This window comes from Saimiri boliviensis, chromosome 18 (genome assembly GCF_048565385.1).
Source record: "Saimiri boliviensis isolate mSaiBol1 chromosome 18, mSaiBol1.pri, whole genome shotgun sequence".
NCBI classification, from domain to species: domain Eukaryota; kingdom Metazoa; phylum Chordata; class Mammalia; order Primates; family Cebidae; genus Saimiri; species Saimiri boliviensis.
In genome coordinates this window covers 32,420,161-32,443,875 of record NC_133466.1, presented here as the reverse complement: position 1 = coordinate 32,443,875, position 23,715 = coordinate 32,420,161, and the positions used below count along the sequence as shown (strand labels likewise).

At 36.2% G+C, this 23,715-nt stretch overlaps 1 protein-coding gene across 1 annotated transcript in view; it reads left to right on the top strand.

The window, feature by feature from the left end:
- The window catches only part of GBE1 (1,4-alpha-glucan branching enzyme 1), a 271,204-nt gene extending 247,738 nt beyond the window's left edge, over nucleotides 1-23,466 (top strand). The window contains exon 16 of the mRNA XM_074389149.1: nucleotides 7,614-23,466. Coding sequence (XP_074245250.1) covers nucleotides 7,614-7,670 — 57 coding nt within the window. The 3' untranslated portion in view covers nucleotides 7,671-23,466. The remainder of the gene's footprint in view (nucleotides 1-7,613) is intronic.
- Nucleotides 23,467-23,715: the final 249 nt, after the last annotated feature.

The following is a 23,715-nucleotide window of genomic DNA, read 5'->3' as shown; positions in this document are numbered from 1 at the left end:
AAGGTCACAGCATAAAATAACTGAAAAGAGCAGGGATTACAACGACTGAGTTGTTGGATTATGGGCTGTGAGGACAGTGCAATGAAAAGTCCTATGAGAATTAGGGGTTGCCCTAAACGTATGTGTGTGCATATGGGTGTGTGTTGATGATGTCGTTGATACAGCTTTATATATATTTGGAGAATGATGTATGTTTTTAAGAGAGAAGGCTCAAGGGTACTATCACATTCTTCAAGGAATTATTACTGTAGTCTGTGAGAACATTCAATTTTGACTTATAAAATAAGATTGATAAAAATAGTTTTGGAAGTGAGTAAGAAAATTACCATAAAGTTCTGAAATAATCAAAAGAGTTAGAAGCCCTTAGGGGTTAGGAAAGATGAGGGAGCTCACAAAGGGGAGTCCTGGGGAAGGAGCAACTGACTGCAGTAAAACTGAACTTTCACCAATTTAACTAGACTGAAAAGAGTTGGAAAAACTCAGACAGCAAAATTCTTACCCAGCCAGCTTTTCTAAATGTCCACGTATCCCAACAGGCTCCTGTTAAGGAGAGCCTGATGGTATTGTGAAAAGATCACAAAACAGCATGGCAGAGAGCCTGGCATCCTGCCCCTAGTCTGCCATTTACTCGCTGAGAAATTGAGTAATTTAACTTTTTTGCACTGCACTTTCCCCACCTGTAAACTGAGGATTATTCATATTATCTTACCTACAGTAAGAGATTCTTAGGAAGCATAAACTCATAAACATGGCCAAGCTTTATAGAAACTGTAAAATGCTATTTCATGTGTATTTTAAAGTTGTTATTGTCATGGCTAGACAATTATTATTTAGTAGTTTCAACATGTCAAAATACTAAGTGTTTTAAGGACACACAATTAAGAATACCTTCTCCCAATTTTGGGGAAATTATAATCTTAGACAACAACTCAGACTCTTTGGAGGTGGGCAAAAAATACCTTGGTATCGTTTCAATTTTGTGAGTAAAGATATGCTGGCATTATTAAAACAAGCCAACTATCCAGTTTCGGCAACATCAGGAGATTACTTTTCAAGCACTAATTGCATTGATCTCACCAATGTGAAAGATGCATTTTTAAATTATCAGGTAGATAAAGAATGTCTCATAAGTCTCAATAATAAATACATAGAGGGGGACAGCACTGCAAGGAAGTGAGAAGCGGAAAAGGGCTTAAGCACTGTTGCAGTAGAGTTCTAATCCAATGCAGTCCGTGAGATAAGGGCGAGCCCTCTCCTCCCAGCAGCAACATCTTGTTTCTGATGACTACAGGTGCTTCAGGAATTACTCATTTAAATAAACCTTTAGGCTCCAGATGGTATGATCACTGGTTTAGTGTCAGATTAAAGGATCCCACCCCTATCAGTAAAATACAGAAAATATAGGAAAACAGGTTTCCTTCTTACCCAAGTTATTCAGCAAAGGGCCAGTGAGGGGGGAAAAATCACATTAACAAATGTGCCTGTTCTAACAATGCTTCATTATAAGGGAACTCATCATTAAACTGACTCATATGTGCTGGGATCCAGTGGAGTTCCTTAAACATGACCGTAAATCCTGTAGGTCTTTTTGTTTTGCTTTGTTTATTTTGTTTTGAGACAGAGTCTTGCTCTGTCGCCCAGGCTGGAGTGCAGTGGTGCAAACTTGGCTCACTGAAACCTCTACCTCCCAGGTTCAAGCAATTATTTGCCTCAGCCTCCCATATGAATCAAAACTATTTGCCATATAAATCAAAACTATTTTCTGAATAGCCTCCCAAGTAGCTGGGATTACAGACACCAGCCAACACGCCCAGCTAATTTTTGTATTTTTAGTAGAGACAGGGTTTCACCATATTGGTCAGGCTGGTCTCAAATTTCTGGCCTCAGGTGATCCACCTGCCTCAGCCTCCCAAAGTGCTGGGATTATAGGCATGAGCCACCATGCCCAGCCTAGTCCTTTAGGTCTTATACCACTTCTAGTGAGATCACTCACACTTCCCATACTCACAGACTAAAAGGAAGAAGGAAGAACAAGATACAACTTTTCCTTCTTCCTTAGTATTTTTTCCTATCATAACTAGTACACAGCATTTGCTAAAGCTTAATTTGCAAGCTTAATAATCCAAAGGATCTGCTGAGTAAGTGTCAAATCTGTTTTCAAAGATAGCAACAAACAGCTCGAAGGAATCCTAAAATAACCATACATGCTGCAGCACCAACAGGTACTGCTCTAGCCCCCTCAGTTGTTTCTGTGTGCTCCCTCAGTTGCAACTGTGAAGCCAGGGGATAACTGCATGTATGCCACCATTGAAACCCATTTGCTAAGGTCAGAGTATGTCACAGATGTCAAAAAGCAATAGGGCAGAGATCCACCAGTCTGCTTTACTGGCAATTATTGGAAACTCCATTTTAGCATAATCATTTCTCTATATTTTGATTCCTGATACAGGAACTTAGTATGTTAACCTGTATGTTAATCACTGTGCTGGAGGCAAGGGACTTCCTTTCTCTTTTCTGATTCATAAAATCAAATTCTATGACACAAATGGGAGAAAAGAGATTATTGAGTCTTAAATGAAGTAGATCTCTTTATAGTAACTGAATGATGATGATGAAAATGAGAATAAAGCAACAGGTTTAGCACTAATTATTTTGGCAATTAGGCTTCTTATCAATAAGAAATCATCCGTTTACTCTCATTCTAAATTTGGAGGTTCAAAAGTAGACTTGATTTAAATATAGTATTTGGTATAGATGTATCATTTTATTGCCCCTCAGTTGTAAGTTGTAATACAACTTAACCGTTGGAAAATCTCCTTTGCTCTATTCAATATTATGAAAATACTGTTTTTTAGAAGAAAGAAAATCTGAATTTTTAGTTTACTTTTTAAATTTTATAAATTAGATGAGCTAATATGCATTTATATATAGGAATACTAGCATCACTTTTCTCCTAACCCCAATGCAAAATAATGAGAATTAGAATAAAAGAATACAATGCATTTTTTCTTAGAAAATTATTTTATGAACTAAAGCATATATGTGAAAACTAAAATTATTTTATATCACCTTTATTTTTCAAAAAAATGTGTAAGTTTATTATGAAAAAAATGTGTATATGTAGGTTATGAAAGAATCTGAAGACTTTTTCATCGAATGATGTTTTGTTTGTTTTTTGTGAGACAGAGCCCAGGCTGGAATGCAGTGGCGAAATCTTCCCAAGCAATTCTCCTGCCTCAGCCTCCTGAATAGCTAGGATTACAGCCGCATACCACCATGCCCAGCTAATTTTTGTATTTTTAGTAGAGACAAGGTTTCATCATGTTGGCCAGGCTGGTCTGGAACTTGTGACCTCAGGTGATCTACCTGCCTCGGCCTCATAAAGTGCTGGGATTACAGGCGTGAGGCACCATGCCCAGCCCACTGCATGTTTTCATTGTACCAGAATTATATGTGTATGTGCTATTTCTAAACTTAACAACTTCTAAGATAATTTTTAAAATAGGCTTTAAAGTATTAAATTTTTTTTAATTTTAAAATGTCCTTTTCTTAAAATGTTTGACACCCTGTTTTTAAAAATTGTGTAATTAAATTTTGCAACTCAGTTATTAGTCCTAGAGGAAAATAACATTTTGCCTGAATGACATAAAATAGACCATTGTGTGAACAGTTATTTTTTTAGTCACACTCATGGTTAGTGTAATAATTATCTCATTAAAGTCGTCAAAATAACTGAGTAGATTAGCATGCATTTGACTCTCTTAATAAATGAATTAGATTGTACTGTGCTATTTTGATTCTTTGTGAAGAGCTGACTATTCATATAGCTAGAAAAAAATGAAACTCATGGCTGTATACTACGTTGTTTCATATTCTTTTTCTTTTTCTTTTTCTTCTTTTGAGACAGAGTCTCACTCAGTCGCCCAGACTGGAGTGCAGTGATGCAATCTCAGCTCACTGCAACCTCCACCTCCCAGGCCCAAGCCATTCTCCTGCTTCAGCCTCCCAAATAGCTGGGATTACAGGTTCCTGCCATCATGCCTGGCTAATTTTTGTATTTTTAGTAGAGACAAAGTTTCACCGTGTTGGCCAGACTGGTCTTGAACTCCTGACCTCAGGTGATCTGTCCTCCTTGGCTTCCCTAAGTGCTGGGATTAGAGGCTCAGTGTCTCGTGTTCTTAATGTGATTCTAGGTATAAAATGTTTAGGGCTTGTAGGCTAATAAATGGGTATAGAGATATGTTTATCAGCATGCGTATTGTCTGTAACATGCATAATAAATGGCTTCTATATACAGTTACATCAATATGCTTTTTATATTTAAATATACTCAAATAATTGTGTTTAAATCTACTTAAATATGTTCACATTTCTTTTCTCTTGTCATATGAATCAAAACTATTTTCTGAATTAAAATGATAAAATGAGAATTACAGAGCCAACACTTAGACTAAATTTTAGGAACCCCAAATTGTTCGTGTCTGTAATTGTCTCATCATAAGGGTTAGCTCTGATTATCTTAAGTCCTTTTGTATAATTAGTAGTAATTTCCTAACCACTAAGAAAATTGATTTGCATACTCAGAATAAAACTCAAAATTCAGTAAGTAGCCATAGTTAGGAAAAATCACTTGCTCAGGGAAATTCTTCTATGTTGCCTATACCACAAGGGCTCTGGACAAAAGAAACACATTCTGGTAATTAACACTGCAGTGAAATACATGTATATAATTATAAAATATTCCTGTTAATGATATTATACAATGTGAACCACAGGTTTTTGTTTGTTTGTTCAGCATATTGCATTAAGAGGTCTCTAAGTAAATGACCAAAGGGTCATTATAAATCTCCTTATGTGAAAAGACCAGCAGCAGTTAGTGAGTATTCTTGAAGCATTTTTAACCATTAAATACCAAAACGGAAATATATTACACTGCATATATTACAAACCTGGAACTTTGTTTGTCATGTTAGAAAAAATTCTTAAATTTAGAGAAGCTCAAATGCCAAAACATCAAAGAGTAAGATTCTTTCTAAATTGTCATTATGTAATTACTATATTTATTTAATGAAATAATGAGGTTATGAATGAAAGCATAGGATCCAAATCTGAGCTATATCACTATAACACACACTTACAGGGACCTATCATTATTTGTCCTAGGCCTGACTAATGTGTTTCACCGCAACTTTCTCAGGAGCCTTGGACTTTAATTAGAGTCTTTTTACCTGCATTGTAGGACAGTACTGTATCAGGGAAATATTTTGAATGTAGAGGGAACTGAAATTCTTTTGTCCAGTTTCTGGTTCTACTGAAATATTTAGATTGGTTTTTAGTTTTAGATTACTCATGGCAGAACAATTCAGAACCACTCAAATTGTAACCTTCTGTCCCACTGATTAGTTAAATTCAGCTACTGTGATCTCCAAAATGAAATATGTAGACTAGACCCCCTAGTAAGTACATGAGAAACTCCTTCAGAAGGGTAGGTCACTGTCTCAATTTGTACCTGTTTTGATAGGATGCAGGGAGGGAATGGATTGAGTCAAACTGTTGGTTTCCTTTATTTCTCTTTCTTTGCTTTGGTTTGTGTTCATTTTGTCTATAGTTTGATTATGGAAATGTGCCCTCCTTTGGACTGGATCAGTCTGGATCTTTGGTGATAGTCCTGCTTTATTTGTGGATAACTCCAGCTTCCTTTTATTGAATCAGTCTCATAACATCTTATGTATCTCAAACAGAAAACATTGCATAGAAAGGATTGTATTAGCAGTGAAACTCTGATGTGGTGTGATAGTTATAAGATATAAATACAATGTGTAAACTATAGGGAAATAGTTTGTAGCACTGAAATACATGGTTTTCTCACACTTAGTGACTACATGGATGTAATATTTATCTTTTTGGAAATATCAGGTTGCAAAACAGACCATGAAACATTGAGCCACATAGTGACTGTTGGCATTTGTTAATCTTTTTCAGATGATATTCGTTCCCGAAATCACTATTACTTTTAATTGAAGATTAGAAAAACTGTTCTCTAGCCATTAAATCCAGAATATAAATTTCTTTAAATGCCAGCATTTTAAAACCACTTTAACTTTTTTGATGTTCAAAACTAACCAACTGTATTGATATGTCTGATTTTTTAAAGAGTAATATCAGTTCTTTATTGTGAAACCTTAAGAGAAAACATTGTGTTCCTTTGCAGAGTTGAGATCCATTGGACATACAAGCCTCAATCTGTGAAAATCGGCCATTTTATTTCTTTTATTTTAACTTTTTTCCTAAAGTCATGTTCACTTTGCACCTTCACTGTGGTTCTAACCTCTGCAAGCCTTTTTGTTTTCCATCAGGCAAGCTTTCATTTAGAGATAAAGTAACTGAAAATAGTAAAATGTCAGCAAAGCAAGAAATGAAGAGAGATTGTCACAATGATGACCATCAATAATATTTTTACTGTTTGCTTTGGTAATACTTAATATTGTTTGAACTAGCATATAAGTACGCATTAAGCAGTTCAAATCACTACTCAATTTTATAAAAAACTTTTCAGGTATATCAGAGAATACCTTGTTAAATATGCACCCATTGATCCACTATTATTTCTTTGTTCATTGTTGAGTTTTGAAATTCAGTCATCATGAACATCTGCCTTGTCCAATAGCACCAACTGAGAGTTAGAAATAAAATGTATAACTTCTGCTTTTGTAAAGCTCATAGTCTAATGAGGGAAGTAGATGGCAAACTTGAAAAATCATTCACCAATTGTGTTAAGTGTTTAGAAAGAAACAAAAAAGCCGCCATAATTGGAAATGGAGAACCTACCGTATCTAGTGTTGTCAAGGAAAGCCTCTCCACATAACTGGGATTTCTCCAAGGCATAAGGAACCAGAAAGGCAAAGAGTGTTTACAGCAGAAGGCACATCATAGGCAAAGATCCAACAAAAGGGGCGTGTTTGATGTGTCCAGGAAACTGAAAGACTCCTGAGGCTGGAGTATCGTGGGTGAAAATGCAAGGAACTCAGCCGGGATACCAGATACAGGCAGGCAGGAGCAGGTCAGGGCTGTGCAGGCCATGGAGAGAATCTGAATCCTAGTTTGAGTGCAATGGCAAGCTTACTCATTAGTTTAAATTGGAAAGCGGCCTAAAATAGAGTTAGGATTCCTTATATTTCAGTTTTTCTTCTTGAAAGGAAAAAAAAGGACAAGATTACAAATAAAAGTGTCTTGATGCAAAACCAGTGCTTTGTGTATTGCTTGTCTTCATCTAAGTGAAGTAGTAACTTTGCAAACCATAGGGCAGCCTTCCTTCGCCGCCTGATAGAGCCTCAACATGGCAAAAACAGGGCCATTTAAATCATTCCTGTGTGGGGAGCATTGGTTTTCATTAAGTCTTAGGGAGCCCTCTAGTGGTGCTTGCTTTATGGTAGTCACGTTGCTGCCAGAACTGCTGGAACTGGGAAATTGAGCCTTCTAAGAGCTGGGAAAATTGTAAAGATAACTGTAACTTTAGGCAGATGTGAGACTACATCATGCCTATGTTTCTTTGACATAATGACAGCCTGTTTGGTACTTTTTTCAGCTGCACTGACATAATTTTTTTGATGTAGGTGTACATTCCAAGCAGAGTGGCCCTCATCCTTCAGAATGTGGATCCGCCGAATTGAAGAGGCCTGACTTCAGCGCCACCAGATGCAGATTTGTGTTTTGTTTTCTTGTTATCACTGTCACACATGTATACTTTTCAGAATACAGTTGTCTAGCCAAACCATCATGTGTCTAAAATTCAGTATTGGTATATGCAAATACAGCAAACTTTTAAGAAGTACATAGTACAATATGTTGAAAATATTAGGAATCCTAGATCATATTTTCAAGTCATCATAGAAGCTGGGATTCACAAATGGAAGAGTTATATATAATATGTTAAAAAAAATTGCTTTCCTGGCTAATTATTTGATTCTTTTAAATTCAAATTTGAATCATTTGTCATATATGATTATTTCTGTTAAATGTACACAGTATTTAAGATGGATATTTGGTGGCTGTATTTGTTCTGATATCTTTTGGTCTAAATTATGAGGTACCAAGATTGTTGATTTCTTTTTTCAAAATGTGTCTAGAAATACTGTAATTAATATACAATAGACATATGAAATAAAGAATTATATCAAAGATAATTTAAAGCCATTACCTACTAACTCATCCTTGTGTCATTTTCTATAAGTTTTATTTTGTGATCTCTTGTCCACTTAGTATCTAGTTAAATCCCAATACCTCAGTCTTTCTGAAACCCCAAACTGGTAATCGTAGCATTTCAGAAAATGTCTTCCATTTTGGTCTATAAAAAGCTTTTGTAAAATTGCCTTTGCTAACATTTATTTTGCTATATTATCATAGGGCTTGATTTTAAATGAATATTACTATGCCTTACCTCAATTCTAATACCTTTACCACATTCATTCTTCTCCATGCTTCCTACATGATGGACTGGGAAGCACGGAGATTTTTGTTTTCTTTAGATACAATTTTATAGCTTGAAATTATACTAACCAATTTTGATATCTAGGCTACTCCTTAGCTGTAAACCTAAACATTTTTAGATGCTAAATTAAGTATCTCAACTGAGTAGAATATTTCTTCATGAATTTGTCCCTTGATCAATTAAATATCAGGACACAGGTCCAAGATCATTGATTCATAACTGAGAGATTATAATGCACTTATGGGACATAAAGTATCTATTACTTTTTTTAAAGATCTAATTTTCCCTAATATTAATACTGACTGCTTGGGGTTTTTTTGTTTGTTTGTTTTTAGCCTGGTTATTTTTGATTAATTAGAAATGCTTTAAGTTATTTCAGTAAAAACTCAGTAGGAGAGAGAAGCAACAGAAACATTTTTATAGCCAAACCTATACTCTATATTAACCATCATCTTTAAACTGTTTTTAAATAAAGACTTGAGCATCTAAGTGTGAAAGGTGTTACTTACTTTAACTTCTAAACAGAATAGTATTTTGATTTCTTGGCAGAATCAGCAGAGCCAATTGATAATGAAACATGCTGGGGAAAATTGAAAGTCATCTGTAATGGTTTTCCCATTGCATGGACATTATTAATGTCTTAGCACTGCCATGTTCTGTGTACTGTGACTGTTATTGATAAAAAACACAACATAGAACCATGAAGCATGATATTTCATGTTCTAGTTTATAGTTCCTTAATTTTGCATTTGTTATGTATGAAGAGATATACTGTTTTTCTATTAGGAATAGTTTTGAAATTACAATAAATTATTTAACACCTAGAACCCATTTGCTTTTCATTTTGACCTCGGTGGCAAAGTGAGGAAGACCAGACTAATTATATGCCATATTTTCATTATATTGATTGATTTTGCTATAATAAGTTCTTTAGATTTCACAGACTAAAGTTAGAATTTAACAATGTAAGTCAACTGCCCTTCTCGAGTGCCCATCTCCCCCACCCAGAAGGGCAGTAAGTGCATGTTGCCAGGTAGGATTAACAAAAACCCATACAAACAAATAAAATATTAAGAGTGCAAAATGGAAAGCAGTTGGGTTCTATCACACTGTAGGGCTTTTCATTTATGTATCAGTAACATTCTCATTGTTATATCATCTTGGATGAAGTTTTTTATTGGCTAAATGTTTTCGATAATCAAAGCAGAGTTGCAAAATTTTACTCTTTGTACCTTACAGTGTTTTTTCTCCGACATGTTTATTACTAACATCAGAGATGATAGTCACCTGTCTTTGTTGACTTTTTAAAAATATTTTTGCTGTTTCATTTTTTTATATTCTAGAAAACATGAGTACAGATTTCTTGCTATCATTTTCTAATATTAGCAAAGGAGGTCTAGTAGTTGCCCTATTATCCATAATAGGATTTACACCTAATGCTAGTGATGCATACAGTTTTAGTTTAATAAATAGACTACTCAGAAAATACCATAGCTCATAATGGCCAAAAATTCAATTGTAAACATTTCTTTTAGAATGTTTCTCACTTTATAACACTTGAACTCTGAGAGTCAACTTTTCTCATATTCTCTTTTCTATAAATTTAATGTTTCTCACTTTGCCCTGTTCTTAGCCGACGTGTTCATCTCTAACCTAAAATGAGGGAGTTAGCCACCATGTTCCACAAGATCAAAAAGTAACCAGTGACAATAAATTGACTTATCTTGTAACAACTATAAAAGAATGCAAGTATTGTTTTCTCTGACTGAAGCACTCCCCTTAGCAATATCAATTCCACATTTGTCACATTTGTCAGGGTTATAGCCATTGCTATGGGAATCATACAGAAAGTTGTCTGAATAAGAAACCTGTTCTTCAAATAATACAGAAAAGAGTTCAGACAGATCTGGGGGGAAGCGATGAAGGGTAATGTGTTTTCCTCTTGCACTCACTTTCAGCTTCAGGAAAAATACCTTTTTACTGTCACTGGTCCTGAAGCTGTTGAATCTGATGAAACCAATGTAAAATAGCTTCCCTATTGCTCTTCCTGTTTAGAATGAGCTGGAACAGACAGACCTGATAGAGACCAAAACAGTGAATCAGCTTGCTGACTGCCCTTGTGCCTCTCAGACTATTTCTTTTTGCTGTTTTGAGACATGCCCTAAACTTGAGGTCTTCAGAGTAGTGAGTTTCATTCTCTCTCTATTCCTTATAAGGGGACAAGCACTGCGCTATGAACTTTGCGAGGTAGAATATTCTGATGAAAGAAAATAGCATAGCAATGTCATGTCCTTTATGCAGTAGGGTTCATTTATCATTCACAATGTGTTAGAATAGAAATGTAGATAAATTTTCTAACTAAAGCCAGCCTTTAGGGTGGGAAAAATCAAATGAACTCCCTGCTAATTTTTCTGCTGTGTTATCTTATTAATGGTGATTTGTAGAGAATTTCAGAGAAACATTCATACTTTAGGGCAGAATTTCTTAATTGGTAGTGTGAGGAATTATAATGCAGTAGCTGTAAGTGTTTTTGTCTCCATGAAGTGTTACATCTGGATTTTAACCCTTGGCAAAAACCGTACAGAGGAAGCAATGTTTATGTACATGAAAAAAAATGTATTTTGTGCTAGATATGCTTATGTTAATGACGTGTCTTTCAGAAGTTAACTTATGACTTACAGTTTTTCTTGTCATTTCTGCTGGACCAGAGAGAGGTGTTTAGCCTTCTTATATGCTGTGTAGACTGTTTTACCTGAAAGCCTGAGCTGTATTTTAAAAGAATAGTGTGGTATAGTGGTTAGTAGAGGTGGGCTTAAGTAACAGCTCTTCACTCTCAGTGCCTCATTGCTTATGTTTCCTTTTGGGACATATGGATGTCCCAGTGAATTCCTTTTCCCTGCAGTTAGTTTAATGTCCTCTTAGTGTTTCAGCTACTCTCAGGCTTTGCACTAATATAACCCAGCCTTGGGAATGACATTTAGCAATCTCTTTATGGTGACCACTAGGGCAATGTAAACTGTATGCAAAATAAAAAACCTCAGATGCCAGCATAGCAACCAGGTATGGAGGTTCTCTGTTTCTTTTCCCTCTTCCCCTCCTACTCACAGCCTAGGTAGACTACAGGCAGAAGGAATGAGTGACAGAGGAAGCAAAAATTGCAAAAGGGAGCTCATGAGTAGAAACAGTTTGGTTTATCATTTTTTGGAATGAAAGTCTGTACTCTTAAGAACACAAATTGTTATTAAATAAATTTCTTGAAGATAGGGGAGAGATATCAACCATTGACCTGAAATTTCAACATCTGTCTGGTAGTAACACTAAGGCAATACAAAGCAGAAAACAAAAAAGCTATCATGCCAAATTACTTTGCCACACAAGAATATGAATTAAGTAAATGCTCAAATTGTTTATGCATACTTGTCTAAGGTAATACAGGAAATAGCTGTAAATGTGTGAATCAACTCATCCAACATATACATATAATATGAATGTGTGAATAAACACAGACATATATAATTTGTAAGTCAACTGAAAACACAAAAAGTTCACTAATTCTAATATTTGACTTGAGCCAGTGAATCACTTGATCTCTGTATGTGATACTTGTACTCAATTTTAGGTATTTTTCTGGCTACATACAAGCATTAAACCCAAACAAATGATTTTATTTGGATTTAAAGAAGGTTCCAGATCTGTGCAAAGAAATGTAATAGATATGTTTCAAATCTTCAGAAATTTTTCACCTCAAACTATTTAACTATGAGTCTTTTATATTTCCTTTAGAAAGGAAAAGGAGAAGATGAAACAACTTTATTACTTCTTTATTTATGTCCAATAAGGATTCTTTTCTAATTGTTTGTGGTGTCACTTTCCATTGACTCCAGTAATATAAATGAAAAATACTGTGTGTAAATGACACACATGCCCCAAGTCAGTTATTGATGAAAACTGATCGTATGATGTAACATGCACACGTACACACAGTAATCTCTATTCCCTCTATTGTTCTTTCTTATGATAAGTGGGCATCACTGAGTGGGACTTTTCTATGCAGAGAAAGCAGTAGAATACCTACTTCTTTACTGAAACATCTATATTTTAGAGGACATACTGTTTTGGATACCATGTATTGAGTCTTCTCTTTTTACTGTGTTCCTGTGCTGGACACATTTTTGTTCTTAAACTGCAAAATTACTATGATTGCACCACCTTTGTCTAGGCTGTGCTGATCTCACTGTTCTCATCTGTCTTTTGTGCTGTTTACACAAAGGATCCCCGGAAATCTCTAAATCAGGGATCAAAAGCCGGCTCTGTTTTACGTATTAGTTTGCTTGCTTTCCTTTAATTGAATCTGAATGTCTTTGTTGGAGGAGAGGGTGTCACTTGAAGCCACATGGGAGGGTGGGATAGCCCACTTTGCTGTGAGATTGTGAGGCATGAGTTTGGAGGACTGACCCTAAGACTGAGAGCTCATCCTCTATCTGCATTTGCTCACCATTTTTGTCTCCTGCTGTCACACTCTCCTTATTTCCTTGTTGGGCATTTTGCCTCATGATGACTATTCTGTTGTATGACTCCTTAGCAAGTCATTATTTTCTTTATTGTCTCTGCCATAAGGAGACATAGGGATTATTGTTTGTATTTCTACTTTATCCTCATCATTTCTAAAAATAATTCGAGCATGATGCTTCTATCTTGTCTTTATTTCTTAAATCCCCCATTCCACTCATTTATAAAGAAAAAAAATTGTAAGTCAGACACCAAAAGACAAATAGTACTGCGTGTTCTCACCTATATGTGGGATCTAAAAAGGCTGAAATCCTAGAAGCAAAATAAAATGGTAGTTTCTGGGGACTGGGGCAATGATTGCAGGATGGGGATAAGTTGGTCAAAGGGTACATAGTTTCAGTTAGAAGGAATAAGTTTTGGAGATCTATTGTACAGCATAGTAACTATAGTTAATAGCAAGTTATTATATACGTGAAATCACTATGAGAGTAGATCTGAAATATCCTCACCACAAGATGGTAAGTTTCTGACATGAGGGATATGTCAATTTGATGGATTTAATCATTTCACAATTTATACATAATACATCACATTGCACATTGTAAATATATATAAAATTTTCATTTATCAGTTACAGCTTAGTAAAGCTGTTGAGTTGATTGGATGAGGCCCCAATGACACTATTGAGGGTGATCTCTTTTACTTAATGCCAATTCATCCTTGATGTTGGCCTTCTCAGCAACACCTAACCACAACACCTGGGTTGTGGTTAAATAATGGCATGACAGCCTGCCCTTACCCAAGTTGACACATAAGAGTAACTATCACAGGAATATTCTGCAGAATACCTTACCAGGCAAGGAAATGCCAGACAAGGAAGTCTGAGAGACTGTTCTAGACAGTCCAGAGGGGGCTAAGGAGGCATGATAACGAAATGTAATGTGGTATCCTAGATGTGATTCTGGAACGAAAAAGGAACATTATAGAAAAACTAGTGAAATCTAAACGAGATGTAGAGTTTAATAGTGTGTTTGCGTGTGTGTGTGTGTGTGTGTGTGTGTGTGTGTGTGTAAGAAAAACAGATACCGGGTACCTGAACGGACAGTGCTCCTTTAATGGAGAAACATAGTGTTACAACAAATTACATCCAATGTCCCAGGGAGACAAAGCAGAGCTGAAAATACTGGGCTCAGGAGCCAAAAAGCAGTTTTCTGAAGTGTCTGGAAAAATGACAACAAGTTGTTTTTTCAGTCTTCTTCCCTGACCAACAGATAAAGCAAAGGTCTAAAACCAATGATTGCATGAAAGTAAAAGTCTAAAATGTAGATCTCTTAGTTGATCTGTGTTGGTTTACATCCTTTAAGATGTTGTGCGTATTATTTGGGCATTGGTGTACAGGTGAGTAAACAAAAACATTCTGAAACAAAACTCAGGATGTCCAATAAGATTTCTTTCTCATTTAAGTTACTCTTAATGCTATAGGCAAAATAATTCATTTAGCTTCAAGGGAGCATACTTTTCAGTCATGTATCCTGGAACATTTCATGTTAAGAAACAAGATGTTTGTAGATGTTCAAAAATTAGGAGCCGTGACTACAATTCTCAGCTAGGAGAAACTAGGACAAAATTACAAGTAAATCCTAAAATCTCAATGACTGGACAAAACAAAAGTTTATTTTTTATTTGTATCACATCTCATTACAGAGTAGGAAGGGACTCTCATTCTTCCTGTAGCTATGCTGTCTGGAATCTGTGACCTCCAAAGCCATAATGGAAAAAGAAAACTGAAGAACTGCAAGGTAATGCCCACACATGGAAGTAGTTGATCCTCTTCCCACTGTCCCTTCTGTCCCATCCTGTTAGTCAAAACTCATTCATACTGCCCTCACCTAACTGCAGAGAGGGCTGGGTCTTCCCGTGCCCAGGAAGGGAAAGCAGTGTGATGTAAACCGCAGCCCATCTCCCGTAATTGCCAACGAAGTTTGGGAAATCTTACATACTTCATTCCCTCTTACAGAATCATGATGCAAATTAAATATTAAAGGCCCTGAAAATTCCTATAATAAAGAATTTGGCTTCGCGTTATTTAACTCTGTATTTTCCAAACTCACTTAACAGTGTTCAACTCAGTCCTCATTCACAGGGAACATGAATATTGGGGGAAAAAAGTTATATTTGCCTAAACACAGTATACAGTAACACAAAGATAAATTTATCGCTCCTTTTTTAATGTGTCTTTGACCAGTAACCCCCTCCTTCAAACTCCTTTGTGTGTGTGTTGCACAATTGCAGTCCATTTTCCTTCATGGTCACCTGATCTAGGAGTCAACATTTTTATTAAAATGATGATCTCATGATTTAACTGTTAATGGATGATCTTATTTCTTTAGGTTCAGAATTCTCCTGATATGTTTTTAAAAGTGATAAATAATATTTGTACACATTATGGAGTATGTGTGATTTTTGTTACATGCATAGAATGTGTAATGATCAAGTCAGGGAATTTAGAATATCCATCACCTTGGACATTTATCACGTCTGTATGTTGGGAATATTTCAAGTCCTCTTTTCTGGCTATCTTGAAATACACAATGCACTGTGTTTAACTAGAGTCACCCTAATCTGCTATAGATTAGAACTTATTCCTTCTATCTAGCTGTATGTATGTACCCATTAGCCAGTCTCTCTGCCGCTAACCCCAGACAGTCTTCCCAGCCTCTGGTACCTGTCATTCTACTCTCTATCTCCATGGGATCATGAGAGGTGTTTAATTGGATCCCCAAGTACTGACCTCAAGTTCTCTTTAATGAATGTTTCTGAGTTAGGAGAAATCTGAAAACGAGATTAACAACCAACTCTAGAAAGAGAGTAGGATATTAGGGTAAGCATTTCGTTTAATTACTTAATTGCTGTGTTTTTTCTTAGCCCAATGTTTTCTTGCTTATTACTGTTACCTATATTTTAAAATTCATTTATATATTACTTGGAGTATTGTAGTATACCTATATTTGTTAATCATTTGCATTATTTTTGGAGCCGGGCAGTAAATAGATGATGCATAGATCATAGGTAGGTAGCTATGTAGATAGATATATGAATAGATGTTTTAAATATGGTTTCTGTTGTGGTGACGCATAGTCCATCTATTTCAGTATTTTGTGACTGGTTGCTGAGGAACCACTTAAAGCTAATGAGAAGTGCAGGAGCTTCCCTTGATATTTTATTAGTATAAAACCTGGATTTTCTAGACTCATGGAGATTTCTGTTTAATGTTGTAAAAGCAGGATGTTAAATCTCATTTAATGTGTTAAATGTTTGAAAGTATATACAAAAATGATAAATGTTCTGGGTGTGGCAGAATAAATGCTTATATGTGCTTAATCAAACTTCCATTCCTTTAGATATCTAAATCATTAAGAATGTATTATATATCATTTACATAGATATATATGAAAAGTTAAGAGAAATTTAATATGGAACAAAATAAAAAATAATATTGGATCAGGAATATATATTATACCCTTCCTTTATTGACGGGAAGTCATTAAAATAAGTTAATCATGTTCAGCTTTCGTTTTGTTCTTTTGAAGGATCATTCTCAAATATAAACTATTTTTGTCTCTCCTGGCCAGTTATTCCTAATACTTCTCATAGAACTAGTACTAGCAAAAAGTTGGTCTACTCTTGACATTCTGATTGGCTAGCCAAATGTCAGTTTAAAATAGATAATGTTGCTATAGATAAATTATTATTTATTGGTATACTGAGATACTGTGCCAGATTCTAGGAAGGTAAAGATGAATAAGAGAGAGAATTTCAGTTTGGTAAATTGACCGTAGTCACAAAGGAACAAATAGATATGTTATTGTGTCAGAGTCTAAAGTTACCCATCTAATGTTCATTCTTCTGCCTTCCACAATAATAAAACCACTCTTCAGGTGCCAAGCGACAAGTTCTCACCCATGTGTCTAAGTTCTAGGCAAAGTAAAAAGTTCGGTGAAACTTCTGGGATTACTGCTTAAAAAGAAAAACAGGTGGGGCGCGGTGGCTCATGCCTGTAATCCCAGCACTTTGGGAGGCCGAGGCGGGTGGATCACGAGATCAAGAGATCGAGACCATCCTGGTCAACATTGTGAAACCCCATTTCTACTAAAATTACAAAAATTAGCTGGGTGTGATGGTGCACCTGTAGTCCCAGCTACTTGGGAGGCAGAGGCAGGAGAATCACCTGAATCCGGAAGGCAGATGTTACAGTGAGCAGAGATTACACCACTGCACTTTAGGCAACAGAGCGAGACTCTGTCTCAAAACAAAAACAAACAAACCAACAAAAAAGGAAAAACAGAAAACTGGAACATTTACTGTTAAGAAGTTTCCCCTTCAGCTGCTTGGAATGTGGATAAAATGGCTGGAGATCTGCATCTATCTTAGCTGTGAGACAACTTTACATGCTTGATGGCAGATGGGAAAGATAGAAGGATGCAAGATTTCTGGTAAGTTTAGACCAATTATACAATTATGAGCTACCTTTACTCATTTTACTTATGTAAAAAACAGCCCTTATGTATTTACTAATAGATTTAGGATTTTCTGTTACTTGCAGTCAATACAAACCTAAATGATTCACTTATCAATGAAATGAAATGATCTCAATTGATAAATCATTCAAGAACTTGGCCGTGGATACATAAGAGTCAAGTAGGTAGGTGAGTGAGGCTGTGGACATGCAGAAAGAAAGCATATTAATTAGTATATCAGAACTAGGAAATTACATTGAATGCTCTCTTGACATACACTAATTCCCTCAACATGAACTTATAGTCCATATTGGTGGAAGCACAACGTCTGTGAAAGAAACGATTTAAAAACAAAGGTGTAGTGAGTTAGAACCAGTTTATAAATAGCCTTCAATGTTTAAGCTTAGAAGACTCAATTTAATTTCTTATGGAGTAGACTCATTAAAAACTGTTTACAAAGTGAGAGAAAAATAATAATATTTAGAGCTGAATAAAACTTAAAATCCTCTAATGTAGTGATTTTCAAAATATGCAAACCTCTGCCTTTAATTCATTGTGCTTTAAGCTCTCAGCACAGTTTCTCTTTTTCTAGTTGTATCCTGACTTATTCATGGTCAATGCCCTACCTTTTACTGAAGAGAACTGTTGAGGCTGTGAATTTAACTCGCATGGTGATTTTGCAGGCAGCAGCCTGAAAGTTTGGGTCTGATGTTTTAATACATCAGTCCTGAGGCTACAGAAGATAAAAGATTATTCCAGTACAGGTATAGGCATTCTAGTGTTCTGATCATGCCTTCAGCTGAGAATTTAAAATCCTGAGCATTTTCTTTCTTTAATCTCCACGTAGACATCTTCGCCCACAGGCCTTGTGCTCATCGCTTCCTTGTCATTCTTTTCCAGGTCACTTGGACTCTCCAGCTTCACTTTCATTAAGCTCTGCATTCCAGGTAACTACAAGTGACAATTTAAGTAACTGTTTTGTCTCTGCATTTTATGGACTTCCATCTCATTTTCTACCAATGTTAGAGTCATTACTGCCTTCAAATCTCACTAAATGAAATAACCAATAACAAATGCTATCTTCAGGTAATTCTTTACCTAGGAAGTGCTTCTGGTGCCAAATGATTTATCAGTCAGGGGCAGACAAGAAAACAGACGTCACTAAAAGTATTACAAACACAACATGATTTATTGTAGGAGCATAGAGACAAATGTTGGAAGTGCTGGTAAAGCAAATATCAGGAAGTTATTTCTGGCTTTCAGAAATTCCAGAAATGACAGAACTGCAGAAAAGCCATTGCTAATAAATGTAGCTCTCTGAAACACTAAGGACAGTGTGATTCTCAGGAGGATGACCAGATATTGCTAGAAGCTTCTGTTGATTATCAGAGCTACCTATAGCACTGAAGTGGTTAATTCTCAGGAGGATGGCTGAAAGCCACCGGCGAAACTTCCCTTCTGCCATCTGCAGATGCCCTTACTCTAAAAAGAGTAATGAAGTTGCTGAAGAAGAACGCCCCATGCGCAGTGCGGTACATGTGCAAAGACTATTGAAACGGAGTTAATAGTGTAACCAGCCTTCTTGCTTTGCAGAAGAATGAGGAATTATAAAAATAAAAGCATAAGCTAAAATCATGCAAAATGATCTTAATCAAAAAGAAAAAAATTATTTCACAACCTTTAAAAATTTTGTTCAAACTATTAAAGCAGGCATCCCCAAACTATGGCCCAGGGGCCACATGCGGCCCCCTGAGGCCATTTTTCCAGCCCCCCGCCACACTTCAGGAAGGGGCACCTCTTTCATTGGTGGTTCGTGAGAGTAGCACAATATGTGGCAGCCCTCCAACAGTCTGAGGAACAGTGAACTGGCACCCTGTGTAAAAAGTTTGGGGACACCTTTATTAAATAGCCTGTTATTGTCAGTTAAAATCACATAGGAAAATGAAAAAATAGCAAAACTGCACTTATTTAGTATATGGTGGTTTAAAACAACAGAAACACTGACAATTAGCCTGTTTTCTTTCTTGGTGTAAAATGTGAAAAGAGATCCTGAGGAAAATAAAAATGAAGAATAACTGTAAAATTTAAAAGTGAAGAATAGTGATGGCAGTGATTGACATAGAAATGAGTAGTACAAACGTTGAGGAGCAATGAGGAGTCTGATCTTGAATTTTTTAAATGTTAGGTGCATGAGGCTAATCCACGTGGAAACACCAAGCATGCTGCTAAAATTTCAATCTCCATCTCAGGAGATTCAGTAACCAGAGCTACAAATGTAAATGCCATCTACAAAGAAGTGGGAAGTGAAGTTAGGAAATAAAATTGCTGAACTCAGAACCTTCCAATAGATCCCAGGTATATGATGTGAGGCAGATAAGCCCAGAGAATGGTAGATGGTAACATGAGGAGAGACATAAGGAATGGAGAAAAGGCACATTACATAACAAAGGGCAGTGAATTTTAGAACAAAAATAACAGCAACAATAACAAAGGCAAGCAATGGTAAGAAATGTTGCTAAGATGTACGGTAAGTCCTAAACAAAAAACCATTAAATCTACGATTTAGAATGTTAATAGAGATTCTTTATAGAAAACTGGCAATAAAATGCTTGGAAATAAAAGAAGGAGGCTGGAAAGATCTGAGAAGTGAGTGAGCAGTTGATGACTAGCAAATGTGAACTATATTTTTAGTTTTTTGTTTGTTTGTTTTAGCGAAAGATAGGATAGATTTATAATACATCTTGAGAAAATCTAATATACCTTAAGCTAGTAGAGAGACAACAATTGAGGATGATAGTTCAGCAGAGGTTAAAAAGGTTGGAATTTCCTTTTTTTTTTCTTCTTCTTCTTCTTCTCCTCTGCTGCTTAGGCCGGAGAGCAGTGATGCAGTCATAGCTCACTGCAGTCTGGAACTCCCGGGCTCAGGTGATCCTGCCTCAGCCCCCTGAGTAGCTGGGATTGCTGGTGTGGTCTACTGAGCCCAGCTAGAGGGTTGGGATTGAGAGAACAGACTGGGGGTCACTTGGACATGAGGAGGGCAATTATTCCTGAGAGGGAAGAAAAAGGAGGCGGTGTCAACTCAGATGATTAGGCGATGATACCTCCTTCAGTGGAGCTGCCACTGGCATATCACTTCATCTTGAAGTTGAATGGAGAGGTTCATTGTACTAAGAGGAAGAGCGAGTGCCAGACTGAGAACTCATGAAGAGCTGGCAATGGTTTTCAATATTCACTACAGGATTGATAAAGCATACCTAAAATATTTGTCTTGTTGTTTTATCTCAACTGGCAGGTTAGATCATGTGAATTTGACCCATAGATAAGCCGGATTTTTTGAATTGTTTTTTTTGGTTTTTTTTGTTTTTTTTTTTTGTTTTTTTTTTTTTGATTTTAGTTCTCAGCTAAGAAAATTTCTGAGAGGTGGAATGAATGAAAGGAATGTTTTGGTGTTAGAAACAGAATTGTTAAAAAGGGTGTCTGAATGAGGAAGTAAAACCAGTTGAAAATAATTGAGTATATATATTGTCTGTAGTACAGGCTGATGGCAAATATCAAGTGTATTATGGAGTGGTAAGCAATTATTTGTTTCAAAGAAGTCTTTGTCTTTACAAGTGTTCTGTGGATATTTACCAGTGTCGACTACTTTGTCTTCAAATTCAAATACATAATTAGATTCATACTCCAGCATGCTTCTTCAGCCCTACATGTACTTATCTTTTTTCAGAGAATTTTGTCAGACTATTGGATCTTCCACTTTTTTTTTTCTTGGGAAGGTTTTTTCCTGTGGGCTCATTTCTGACATTATTCAGTGTATAATTTCCTTTCTATCAAATCAATTTTTCCAGAGCTGAGAAAAAATTTGAACTTATTATTCTAAGAAAAGAAAGAGTTTTCCTCATTTTCTAAAAGAAATAAAACCTGATAGCTTGGTGCCTTTTGGTGAGTGAGCTGGAAAAAGTTACAGGTATCTTTCTTTCTACATAATTATTTCCATTTGGGCACATGGTTCTTAATAAACAATGAATTGGCTCTGGGTCTTATCTGTTCACTGTGTGAGTTTGGTGTGGATGCACATACGTCAATTCTATTAACTAATGTACAATTCTTGCTTTGAAACTGCCTGGAAAAAAAAAATACTTGATTAAAAGAAGAAACTTTACTTGAATTAAGCTCTGAGCCAAGGAATATAAAGAAAAATTAATTCTTTTAAAACACCACAGTCCTAAACTGGAGATTGACAGAAAAGAAGTATTTATAATCAGAATTAAATATTAAAGTTAAGAACTGGAACCTTAATATAGTTAAGGAAAGTGTAAATAAAGTCATGGTCAACCTAAGGACCTCATGTAATTGCTGAAGCTGATACACCAGTGACTTTCATACTTAACTACTCTGTTTCCACAATGTATATTGCTTGTGGGTAGAGAAATCCTTGAGATGACAATGACAATGGGAGGGGAGAAGATGGCCATGCTAAGGCCATGGATAAGGAGACTTGGTGTAAAAAAGAGATGGCTTAAGTGAAGGGCAATACATATAATTATATATGAATACGCACATTCAATAAGTCTATTTAGGTGCAACCCTAAGCCTCTCCCATGTCATCACGGGGTTACACAGTAATTCACAAGTAGTCACAACGTTGGATAGAAGCTGTCCTGGATGTGTCAGTTGTTAGTTGTGTGCTGAATAAAGCTACAAGGAAAGGACACTCACTCTACGCTGCTTTTGAAACCCAGGAAGATATCTTTAAACAGCAAAGTTGATGAGCTGGTGAAGGGGCCTCAGGAGGACAATAATTTGGCTTCACTGAAGGAATTGGCAGATTTTGCTTTCACCCGTTGATTAATTTCCATACTACCCTGATTTCCAAACTTTTTTTCTCTGCCTACCCTATTTATGCTTCTGTTCTCCCTCTTGCAGACCTCAGACTTTGATTTCTCCTTTTGTGCTAAAAGTCTTCGTGTTCAAAGCCCACTTTAAATTTCCTCAAAAAAGACAAGATATGCATCAAGCACATAGGCAAACACTGTGTTTCAACACGATAGCTGAAATGAATTTTATCTTTTGACCCACAGATTTCCTGTACTCATGAACTCATAGCCTGCTATATTTCCCAGTGACTTATCATTATGCAATGTTGTTTCACCGCTACGATCATTTCATGTTTGTGTGTTTTGTGTCCTTAGGGCCCAAGTCCTTATATTTTATGGCTTGCTTTCATTTTCTCAAACCACAAAGCAGTATATCTGTGTTAGTCCATTTTCACACTGCTATAAAGAAATACCTGAGACTGGGTAATTTATAAAGAAAAGAGATTTAATTGACTCACAGTTCCACATGGCTAGGAAGGCCTCAGGAAACTTACAATCGTAGTGGAAGGTGAAGAGGAAGGAAGGACCTTCTTTGCATGGCAGCAGGAAAGAAAAGTACAAGCAGGAAAAATGCCAGACGCTTATAAAACCATCAGCCCTCATGAGAACTCACTCGCTATCATGAGAATAGCATGTGGAGACCACTCCCATGATCCAATCACCTCCCTCTCTCAACACATGGGGATTACAATTTTGAGATGAGGTTTGGGTGGGGACACAGAGCCAAGCATATCAGTGTCACATGGTTTACAGAGAATATGCTCAATTAATTTTTGGTGTGACAAATAACTTTTCCCATAGAAGAATTTATACCCAAACATATTATTTACCCCTTGATATTTTACTTGCTGGTTTTACAAAAGATTCATGCAATGCAGTTCACTAACTCCAACATACTGAAATGATAATCAAATTTTTGTTATGTAGAGGCTCAGTGTAGAAGTGCCGATCAGATTTAACTATTTTGTTTTGCAGGTGAGGACACAAGAATGCTTATTCAGATGACTTTAACACGCAGAAGGCAATGGGGAAGAACAGTGGCAACAGCCAGAGCAAAACCCACAAGAAACCCGAGCAGGTTTGTATTCTGCCTTAAAATGTGTTGCCTGACTTCCCTTCCCCTGACTGTAAAAATTTAGTTTGTCTGAATTTTCTACAATGTAAGTTTGCGGCATAGGAATAATTTCATTACTTTTGAGCCTAAGTCACTTTCACACTTAATTTTTCATAAAAATGTTTTCCAGGGTTTAAAGAGAATTAGAATTTCTCATGTTTGGACTGTCTTATAGTAAAGAAGTGGAAAATAGAATTAACTGCAATGAAATGC